At 38.5% G+C, this 11,892-nt stretch overlaps 1 protein-coding gene across 1 annotated transcript; it reads right to left on the bottom strand.

Moving 5' to 3' along the window:
* Positions 1-2,328: 2,328 nt before the first annotated feature.
* Positions 2,329-10,224, bottom strand: LOC139872947 (uncharacterized). Its single transcript, XM_071860883.1, has 3 exons — positions 9,741-10,224; positions 3,122-3,337; positions 2,329-2,907 (listed from the first exon to the last, which is right to left on the bottom strand). The coding sequence occupies exons 1-3, from the start codon at positions 10,150-10,152 to the stop codon at positions 2,423-2,425; spliced, it is 1,113 nt and encodes a 370-aa protein (XP_071716984.1). The 5' UTR covers positions 10,153-10,224; the 3' UTR covers positions 2,329-2,422.
* Between the last annotated feature and the right edge of the window lie 1,668 nt (positions 10,225-11,892).

Genomic DNA, 11,892 nt, shown 5'->3' with positions numbered 1-11,892 from the left:
GTTATAATTTGTGTTAAATGCTACACTATCTAAATGCTAGTGTATGACCTATAAGTTCATACATAGTAATATAATTATGTGTTGTATCCATGGTTGTAAAAATCGGAAAAAATCGTCAAGAACTTGGTGAGAACTCGGAAATTCAATCCTGGCGAGAACTCGTTTTGTAAATCAACAAAAAAAATGGTCAATGCGTAATTTATCGGTCAACAACTGATTTCCCGAAAAAATCGATCAACTTCTCGGTCAATATCCGACTTTATTAAATTTCTAGGTCAAATCTCAGAAATTATCTCAAAAGTCTAATATATATATATATATATATATATATATATATATATATATATATATATATATATATTCAAAAATACATATTTACCAATATAACTAACAGACAAAATTTGTCTTATTTTTTATGAATAGTACTATTTAGTTTTTCAATTTTCACAAACATAACCCCCTAACTTTCATTAAAATACAAATCGAACTCACCACTTTATACCTAACCCCCTAAGTTCCATTAAAATACAAGTCGAACCCCCACTTTATACCTATATTCTAAATTATTATTTATCCCATCACTAACACCAAAAATACTGAATAATAACACCCACCACGCTTTACCGACTTGTACACTGAGCTCAAAGAGTAGGACCCACATAGGCCACTACTGTGCTACATTTTTTTTTGTCTCCAACGATAAAAGAAGCAACTTTCTTAAAAGAAACAACCCTTCAATGCTACCAAAAGATGTCGAAAAACATTCTTTTTTACAAAATAGATCAACTAACTTTAATGCTAAAAGAAGCAACTTTCACAAAAGGAACAACCCTTCAATGTTAGATGTCGAAAAAAAATCTTTTTTACAAAATAGATCAAGACTTTTTTATTTTTAACTCGCATTCAAAACGGAGCCCTCGGCGCGAAGCGAGAGCTCCACAACTAGTTTATATCAAAAGTCAACGAAAGTCAACCACTGACTTCTCTCGAGTTCTCCCCGAGTACTTTGATAACTCCTAAAAATTGTCTCGCCGAAAATTCCTCGAATTCCGAGTTCTTCAACCATTGTTGTACCGGTGTACATATATCCAACATTTTATACCAATTAAAAACCTTAGAAGCCATCAAATACAAAATGACAAACACGTTTGCTTTTTCTACGATCTTCTTTGGAATATTCTAGAGAAGAATCGATTCGAGTACCAAATTCAGCCTAATATCTAAATAAACTAGTAAAATGGGCCCGCGCGATGCTGCGGGGCTTCTGGGTTGCGCATTCATAGTTAACGGAGCGTTATGTATTTACAGAATAGATAGTACCTAGGTGTGTGTATGTATTAAATATATCCGAGATATTTAGCATTTTTTTTAGAAGTGTCCGTTTCGCGTATAGTTAGTCCCGTTGTGTTCATAAGGTTTTTTTGAGTTGAACGGTGTATTTGAAAAAATTTAACGCGAGGTGAGTGGAAAGATATGTCCCGTTGAAAAAATGGGTGAAGTTTAATTAAGATTTTTAATTAAAATATTAAGTTTCATGTGTAACCTCTGAAAGAGGGGTTGGATTTGAAAGTTGAGAATAAGTTGAGGGGGTGTTTGGTTTTTTTTTCCCCTTTTCTACTATTGTCGTTTTGATATTTTTTGTGGAGGGTTGGGGGAAAAGGACCAAAACCCGTTGGGGGTTTAGTATATAAGGTTAATATATAGATGGTTCTATATGATCTAGAGTTACATCAAAAATAAAAAATATAAACCTCAACCAAAACTAATGATAAGATCACTCCCAATTATAACGTCATTCCTTACTGTCACATTAGCGTCACATCAGCTTCTCTCTCCATTTTCTCATCACTTCCTCCCATTACATTCTCATAACACACTACTACCAACCATGCCGTACATACTCCCTCCTCATTAGACATTCCACACAATTAATTAAATAAATTAAGTTACAAATTTATTAGCTGTGGTACCAATAATTGTTGCACACAAAAATGAGGAAAGAGAATAGTACTCGTGCTGACAAATGTGTTGAGGAAATATTTGAGGGTGGATGAGGGCAAGGTGAGGGCATGGGAATGTCAACTGTGCCCTCGAGGGCAAGGTGAGGGCGCACCTCGAGAGCGTACCATTGGGAGTGGTATAATAGATCGAGAGATAAACCCATGGTTTGTATTATGAACTTTACGTATAGTATCTTTCTAAACATTCTCAAAATAGTTTGTAATAATATTTCCAAGGAGCTTGCCTTTCAAAAAAAAAAAAAAAAAAAAAAAATATATTTCTAAGGATCAATGAAAAAAATTGAAGTATAAAATCTACAACTCGGCTCCAAAAAAATAAGATAGGTATAACCCTTCATGACCACGCAAAAAAAAAAACAATAATAATAATAATAATAATAAAAGAAAGAAAAATTAATAAATCAATTTTGAGGTGGTGGAAATTGATCATAACCATGCCACGAATGTGGGGCGACCGAATAATCCTCCTGGTCATCCTGATTATGGGTGCCCGGTTGCTGAAAATCCAAATAACCCGATGACCGGTTTGAAAACAACTGAGGATAACTATATGCAGAAGATGAAGTTTGTGTATGCAAAAATGAACCCGTTGTTAATGCATTGTTCGTATGTTGAATCAAATTTGTTGGCGGTGATGGGGTGTTGCTTTGTAGTAACTGCGAGTATTGCCAATAGTCACGAACAGCAGTGGAGTCGGGCAGTTGAAATTGGTGATGTGGCATTCGCGGTTGCTGGTGGACTGTTACTTGGGTGGCAGGACGGAGTTGTTGTTGTTGCGGAATCAATATGACATTTTCAGGGAAATTTAGTTTTGCTCGATTACCTCGAAATCGTAATGCAGCTTCATCGTATGCTCTTGCTGCTGCTTCAGCTGTATCAAATGTACCTGACCAGACAATTTAAATGTTGTGAATCGTGTTATAACTAACGGAGTACTTTAAATTCATATACATGGTTTCTAGACAATGGTCATTCGAAAGAGTCATTGGTCTAACGTATGGAGATACAAATGATCAAAGGTTACGAATTTAAGATCAGAGGTGGGCAATAAGTATAAACTCATGAAAAAAGTTCGTGTTGCTATTCGTAAGTAGTCTTACCTAGCCAGACTCTAGCAGCTTTATGTGGGTCCCGAATTTCGGCGGCCCACTTACCCCATGGGCGTTGTCTTACTCCCCTGTATTTTCTTCTTCTTTCCCCTGTTTGTTCCAATTGGTGCATTTCGAGTGTCGGATTCTGTAATGTTGTGGTCGGGACAATTGGTAATGTCGCTGTTGCAATGGCGGTAGTTGATGGTTGTGTGATCTCTTCTTTTACTGTTGCATTGAATTAAATAAATGAATAATTAGAATGAGACTGTAATCAATAGAAATGCATGCAAAACTCGTAAGATAAAGTTATTCTATTGTTGCATCGCAATTCAATTTTATATTCTTCCATGTGCATTTCTTTAAAAACACATTTAAAATACTTCGTTAGTGTTTTTATATTCGTTTGCAAATTAATTTAAGGAAACTAAAGATATATATATATATATATATATATATATATATATATATATATATATATATATATATATATATATATATATATATATATATATATATATATATATATATATATATATATATATATATATGTTAACATGCATTGTACAAAACGACAAAGACTCAATTGGTATTATTTGATATTTTTTTCTTGACAAAATACTATTGAAGTCAACTAAAACAAAATCGAAGATCAAACTACCTCAAATTTTTTAAATATTTGGAACTTCGAATTTCAATAAAAAAAAACCCCGGTAGTAAGGAATCAAGAACGGGCTAAAAACCAACCATTACAAAGGGTCTATAAGCTAGTTATTGTGACTCGAATTAATTAAGTTTACCTCTATATTTAATTCACTGGGAAAAAAATTACATATGTTATCAAACCACCTTTAGTGTCACAATCCAACAATTTTATGGCCCAACCCACTAAGTTTATGGCCCAATATGTGAAAATCAAAGAAGGCCCAAGAACCTCATGGAAGTTCACTAGAACTTTCCCATGAGTTCTTCCATGGAATTGTATAGAATGTCCATGGAAATATCTAGATACATGAAGCTTCTAGTTCTTAGATCTTAGCCATCCATTGTATTTAATCCTAGCCATCCATTTTGTGATATGAGTAGTATAAATAGGGGGTGGTCTCATTTGGCACACCACACCTCAAATCTCAAACATTCTCTCTTGTAAAGCATTCTCAAGCAATATAAGTATTTTCTTCAATTCCACTTTTTCTATAATATTTTCTCTTTTGGTTACTTGAATCGTTATAAGGTCCGAGAAAGGCTGACTTAGTAGAGACTAAGTGCCGCAGGTGAGCTTATCGAGATAAGTCCGTGACATTTGGTATCAGAGCAAGGTTGATTCAAGGAGATGGCAACCGAGACCGAGAAGAATGTGAGCGCAACAAGTGGTGTGATGGGTGATGAGACTCGTGGTCGGGTAGAGACTCGCCAAGGAGCCAAGAAGAACCGAGGTACGTCCAAAGACTTTGTCGCAAACTTGGATAAGAGGATCATGGATGTAGAGACATCCATGGACGACGTGAAAGCAAAGGTCGAAGACGTCCACCAACGTTTGGATGGTTTGGACGGGGACTTTGACGAACTGAAAGATGATTGCAAGAGTGCAATCAACGTGCTAGACGTTGATATGCGACGTGAGATCCATGACTTAAGGGGTATGCTCATGGGTGAGATTACGAAGTTGCGAGGCGAAATGGAGTGGGAGGTCTCCACTATTCACCAACGCCTCGTGGATTTACAAACCAACATGAACTCTTGTTTGAGATTCATGGCTAGTGGGGGTAGCAACACTGGATGCAATGATCCGAAGGTGGACGTTCCCAAGCCGTCACCGTTCGTGGGGAAGCGGGAAGCCCGAGCGGTTGATGATTTTATATGGGAGATGGAACAATACTTGGAGGGAGTCAACATAGTGGATGATGCAATGAAGATCAAGACGGCAACCCGTTACCTGAAGGATACCGCAGCGTTATGGTGGCGTCGTCGATATGGAGATATCGAGAAAGGTACGGTTACTATTGATACTTGGGATGATTTCCTTACTGAACTTAAGAATCAATTCTACCCCAAGAATGCTCAAAAGGATGCGATGAGTCGCCTACGTAAATTACATCATTTCGGGACGATTCGGGAGTATATTAAAGAATTCACGAACCTTAGCCTGGAGGTCCCAGATATTCCCGATGATATTCTCCTCTTCTATTTTCTCGATGGTTTGCAACCTTGGGCTAAAACAGAGTTGGAGAGACGAGGAGTCCAAGACCTTGCCACCGCAATTGCTCAAGTGGAGGCACTAGTCGACCATGCTAATAGGAAAGATTCGTTCAAGTCAAAAGATAAGAAGGTGAGCCATGAGAAAGGTGGGGGAGATAAGCCCGCCCAATCAAGGAATAATAATACACGTAAGCCACCAACCGGGAATAACAAGAGCATAAAAACTTCTTACAAGAATGATGGATGTTTCATATGCGATGGACCTCATAGAGCCCGAGATTGTCCGAAGAAAGCTAGCCTTCATGCTATGGAAGCTCAAAAGGCAGGTTGTCAGGATGAGGAGCGGTGCATAGGATCAATGCATATCCTCAACGCAATCAAGGCCAAGACGGAGATACCCAAGGTAGTGGCTAAAGGACTCCAATTCGTAGATATTAACATTTGTGGAGATCGGGTACGAGCTTTGGTGGATACGGGAGCAACTCATAACTTTATCTCCACCGATGAAGCCAAAAGGCTAGGACTTAAGGAAACAAAAGAGAGTGGCATGATGAAGACGGTGAACACGAGTGCCAGACCGATTAGTGGGGTGGCTAAAGACGTATATGTGAAGATTGGAGAATGGGAAGGAATGATTGATCTCTCAGTCGTGCCTATGGACGACTTCAAGTTAGTACTTGGGATGGAGTTCCTAGATAAGGTACGCGGTTTCCCTATGCCGTTTGCTAATTCACTGTGTATCTTGGATGGTGAGAAGACTTGTATGGTGTCAACTGAACGTGGAAGCAAGAGTGCATCCAAGTCACTTTCGGCCATGCAATTCAAGAAGGGGTACAACAAGAATGAGACATGCTATTTAGCGGTAGCAAAGCAAGAGACGGTCGAAGATAAGGGAAAACTAGAGGTACCCAAGGAAATTGAGAAGGTCCTCGATGAGTTCAAGGATGTCATGCCCAAGGAGTTACCAAAGAAGTTACCACCTAGGAGGGAGGTTGACCATGCGATCGAGTTGGAGCCGGGATCAAAACCACCTTCCAAAGCCCCATACCGAATGCCACCACCCGAGTTGGAGGAGTTGCGAAGACAACTCAAGGAGTTGCTGGATGCGGGATACATCCGACCGTCAAAATCCCCGTATGGTGCTCCGGTGCTATTTCAAAGAAAGAAGGATGGGTCCTTGCGGATGTGTATAGATTACCGGGCACTCAACAAGGTAACTATCAAGAACAAATACCCAATCCCACTTATTGCTGATTTGTTCGATCAACTTGGGAAGGCGAGATACTTCTCCAAGTTAGACTTGAGATCGGGATATTATCAAGTCCGAATTGCCGAAGGAGATGAGGCTAAGACCACATGCGTGACGAGGTATGGCGCTTATGAATTTCTAGTCATGCCCTTTGGTTTAACCAATGCCCCTGCCACATTTTGTACTTTGATGAACAAATTATTCCACCCGTTCCTCGATAAGTTTGTCGTGGTGTACTTGGATGACATAGTCGTGTATAGCGACACCATGGAAGATCATGTGACGCACTTGAAGCAAGTATTTCAAGTACTAAGGGATAACGAGTTGTATGTGAAGCTAGAGAAATGTTCATTCGGATTAGAGGAGGTGGATTTTCTTGGACATAGAATTAAAAATGGGAAGTTACTCATGGATGGGGCTAAGGTCAAGGCAATTCAAGAGTGGGAGGCACCAACGAAGGTGACTGATTTACGATCTTTCCTTGGTTTAGTAAACTACTATCGTCGTTTTATCAAGGGATACTCGGCGAAAGCGGCTCCATTGACAGAATTGTTAAAGAAGAATAAAGCTTGGTTGTGGGATGAGAAATGTCAAGCAGCATTCGAGGAGTTAAAAGGAGCTGTCATGGAAGAACCGGTGTTGAGACTTCCGGATGTGACCATTCCGTTCGAGTTACACACAGACGCATCGGACTTTGCTATTGGAGGAGTTCTAATGCAAGAAGGTCACCCAATCGCGTTCGAAAGTCGAAAACTTAACGAGGCGGAAAGGAAGTACACTGTGCAAGAGAAAGAGATGACAGCGATTATTCATTGTTTGAGGACATGGAGGCATTATCTTTTGGGATCAAGGTTCGTGATCAAGACGGATAATGTGGCAACGAGTTATTTTCAAACCCAAAAGAAGTTGAGTCCCAAACAAGCTCGTTGGCAAGACTTCTTAGCCGAATTTGACTATGTGTTGGAGTATAAGCCTGGGAAAGCCAATGTGGTAGCTGATTCCCTAAGTCGTAAGGCGGAGTTTGCAGCGATCACAAAACCACAATTCTTCCTTCAAGATCGTATAAAGGAGGGATTAGAGCATGATTCTATAGCCAAAAACCTTGTTGGATTGGCTCGAGATGGGAAAACGCGAAGGTTTTGGCTCAAGGGTGATCTATTATTCACCAAAGGAGACCGGTTATATGTGCCTAAGTGGGGTGATCTTAGACGGACAATCTTGAAGGAGTGTCATGATTCAAAGTGGGCTGGTCATCCAGGTATCAAGAGGACGCTGGCATTAGTAGAAGGCACTTATTATTGGCCAAGGATGGAAGACGACGTAGAGACGTACGTGCGGACATGCCTAATATGCCAACAAGACAAGATAGAGCAACGCCAACCAGGAGGACTATTACAGCCGCTACCTACACCGAAAGGACCATGGGAGAGTGTTTCCATGGACTTCATTACTTGCTTACCCAAGTCGGAAGGGTGTGGGAGTATTATAGTCGTGGTAGACCGGTTTTCTAAGTATGGTACCTTCATAGCCGCATCATCCGAAGTTACCGCGGATGAAACCGCAAAACTATTTTTCAAGAATGTGGTGAAGTATTGGGGGATACCACATGTGATAGTAAGTGATCGAGATCCGAGGTTCACAGGGCGTTTTTGGACAGAGTTGTTCAAGATCATGGGGACGGACTTGAATTTCTCCACGAGTTTTCATCCCCAAACGGACGGACAAACAGAAAGGGTGAATGCACTATTGGAGCTCTATCTTCGACACTATGTAAGTGCAAATCAACATGATTGGGCTAAGCTCCTTGATATTGCTCAGTTCTCTTATAACATGCAAAGGAGTGAGTCCACGGGGAAGAGTCCTTTTGAGTTGGTGACAGGACGCCAACCTTTGACCCCAAATGCTTTGGCCGCTTCATATGATGGAAGCAGCCCAGCCGCTTATAGAACGATGAAGGAGTGGCACGAACAAGCCGACTTGGCCCGAGCATCACTAGATAAGGCGGCCAAGAAAATGAAGAAATGGGCGGATGAGAAAAGGCGACATGTTGAGTTCAAAGTTGGGGACCAAGTGATGGTGAAGCTTTTACCTCAACAATTCAAAACATTTAGGAAAGTGCACAAAGGATTGATCCGGAGATATGAAGGCCCATTCCCAGTAATTGGACGTGTTGGGAACGTATCTTATCGAGTCCAACTACCGCCCAAGTTAAAGATTCATCCAGTCTTCCACGTAAGTTTTCTAAAACCTTATCATGGGGACGAGGAAGAACCAGAACGAGGAGTTTCCAAACGAGCACCAATGGCAGTTGCGACTTCGTTTGATCGTGAGGTGGAAGATATCTTGTTACATCGAACGGTACGAAGACGAGGTGTGCCGAGCTATAGAGAATACCTAGTTAAGTGGCGTAACTTACCCGATAGTGAAGCAAGCTGGGAGGCCGAAGACCTATTGTGGCAGTTCACAGACAAAATCAAGAAGTATCACGAGGATCACACGACGAGGACGTCGTGAGCTTAGGTGGGGGAGAATGTCACAATCCAACAATTTTATGGCCCAACCCACTAAGTTTATGGCCCAATATGTGAAAATCAAAGAAGGCCCAAGAACCTCATGGAAGTTCACTAGAACTTTCCCATGAGTTCTTCCATGGAATTGTATAGAATGTCCATGGAAATATCTAGATACATGAAGCTTCTAGTTCTTAGATCTTAGCCATCCATTGTATTTAATCCTAGCCATCCATTTTGTGATATGAGTAGTATAAATAGGGGGTGGTCTCATTTGGCACACCACACCTCAAATCTCAAACATTCTCTCTTGTAAAGCATTCTCAAGCAATATAAGTATTTTCTTCAATTCCACTTTTTCTATAATATTTTCTCTTTTGGTTACTTGAATCGTTATAAGGTCCGAGAAAGGCTGACTTAGTAGAGACTAAGTGCCGCAGGTGAGCTTATCGAGATAAGTCCGTGACATTTAGTATATCATAAGTTTTATGTTATTTCATTATTTCATGAGCAAATATCTTTGTCAAATTTTAAGAAATTGTATTCCTGAATTAAATAAGTTTTTATCATTTTCTTTTCATTCGCAAGTACTAGTCTTGTGACAACTCATAATAGTAACTTTGACGTGACCAAGAGAGTAATTTATATGAGGCTAACATGAAATAAAACTGACCATTTAAAGAAGATGATGATTCTCCACCTCTAAAACTCGAAAATCTCCCATAAAATCGTTGTTGAAATTGTTCTTGGAATTGATCAACACTTCCTTCTTGATCACGACTGCGTTTTTGTCCTGCAAACGAACCAGAACTAGACGAAGAAGGCGAATCAACCCCAATACCACCACGATGAAACGAGTGCGAATCACCAACAATCGTACCACCACCAGACCCTTGTCCGGATACAACATGAGTTAAAGCCGAAACCATAGTCGATAACTCAGCAGATAAATTATACTCATAATCAAACATATTCATTAATGACAATTGTGATAGATGATCAGCTGATCCGCCTTCTCCTTCACGATCCACGTAAGCATGATCGCCACAATCTTTCGAGTTATTCGCCACCTTTTTAACGCACATGAAATAACGAAATAATTCAGTATCTAGTGACTATATTTTTTTAGAACGACAAACTTAACACACACACGCTTTTTTGAATGTTACTATCAAAGAACAATTTTGACAATTGAAAATGAAGATTTATAGTTTTAAAGATAAGAAATATATATACATAGCCGTCAATGCTAAATCAGTTCCGTAAAATGACCATTTTTATTACCACCACCTTTTATACAAGCTAGCTAGCAAAAACACTTTTGGGTTTGATTTCTTTACCTAATATTTATCGAAAAAAACAAATAAAAATGTATATGAAGACTTTATTCATGATCACACCATGAGTAATCGATGGTTGACTGTAAATGAAACATTCAAAAAATGTCGGTTGTGAGAGATTTTGAACTTTTAGAGGAAGAAGATCATATTTGAATTGAGTTGTGTTTTAACTTAATTTAAAATTTAAAAATATAAGGATAGATTATACCAACATTTATTACGTTTGATGGTAGGAGTTAGGAAGGTAGATCAACTTTGAGATTACCGAAATTATTAAATACTTATAAAAAAATTAACATGCCGTAACCAATATATACATGTGTCAATTGACATTATATACAACCATAAATGCATGCGTACACATGAATAGACCCAGATAAGATACGATCGAGTACATGCTTAAGTCATATACATATGATTTTTTATATAGGTTGATATAATATTTTAATTTTAATTACCATGCTTTTTACATTTATGTTATGATCTTATAACATTTTTTATATATTAATAGTTTATTATATTCGATTTGTCTTAATTTAATTGTCTTGTTTTGACTTTATTATTTTTTTTAACGACGATTTTTTTGGCATCAGTAGATCATTTATTTCAATGATCCTCATCATTTGCACGTATCACAAACGTTCGGGCGGAAACCTGAACCTGATCGACGGTACCCAGGAACACATCTATTCAGGCAGTGTTCCTGGGTAAAGGTCCGTGAACAAACCCGATAAAACCTCCCTATAGAGTCAATATATACCACCATTATTGGTGTTCAATTGTTTTAAGGAAAATCATGTCATCCCTAAGGATCGAACCCATGACCTCTCCATATCCCATGACACAAAGTACATGGGAGGAACTAGGGATGACAATGGCCACCCGATCCAGCGGATATCCATCCGATCCACCCGCTTCGTGATGAATATGGATGAACCTAAATGGATATGGATATGGACATGAATAAAAAGTTTCATCCATGGATATATCCATTAACACCCGAAATACATATACAATTACATAAATATAAATATATGATTACATATTTACTATTACAAATACTTTTACCGTTAAATTTATATTTTGCTTTCAACCTTATAATGAAATAACTATGATATATTACAATATAACACGTATATCAAACAAATAAATGAACAAATTACACATTTAATTTGTCATAATCTATGTTTAATAGAAAATTCAACAAATGTGTTCTATCTTCGACAAAGATAACACGTTCTTGTGAATATATTTTGATTATGTCATGTTATATATATATTTGCCATACTACGTTTTTTTCTTTCCATCGCATATTAGAAACTATTATAACAATCGTTTTAATATCCAATGGATATCCATTAACCCGCTTCATCCATTAGATATGGATATGGATGGATGAACAAAAATGAAATGGATATGAATATGGATATGGATAAACAAAAACTAAATGAATTTGGATACAGATTCGGCATCACCCGATCCATA

Source organism: Rutidosis leptorrhynchoides, chromosome 10 (assembly GCF_046630445.1).
Source record: "Rutidosis leptorrhynchoides isolate AG116_Rl617_1_P2 chromosome 10, CSIRO_AGI_Rlap_v1, whole genome shotgun sequence".
Lineage (NCBI taxonomy): Eukaryota > Viridiplantae > Streptophyta > Magnoliopsida > Asterales > Asteraceae > Rutidosis > Rutidosis leptorrhynchoides.
Note: the sequence above shows the minus strand (reverse complement) of the source record. Positions and strands in the feature narration are given on the sequence as shown.

What these genes read in the sequence shown, in the direction of transcription:
- LOC139872947 (XM_071860883.1), bottom strand. Translation starts at nt 10,152, where the DNA reads ATGTGCGTTAAAAAGGTGGCGAATAACTCGAAAGATTGTGGCGATCAT. An exon ending in ATCATCATCTTCTTTAAATG is followed by an intron (nt 3,338 to 9,740) that starts GTCAGTTTTATT and finishes TCAATGCAACAG; the next exon opens with TAAAAGAAGAGATCACACAA. An exon ending in AGCTGCTAGAGTCTGGCTAG is followed by an intron (nt 2,908 to 3,121) that starts GTAAGACTACTT and finishes TTGTCTGGTCAG; the next exon opens with GTACATTTGATACAGCTGAA.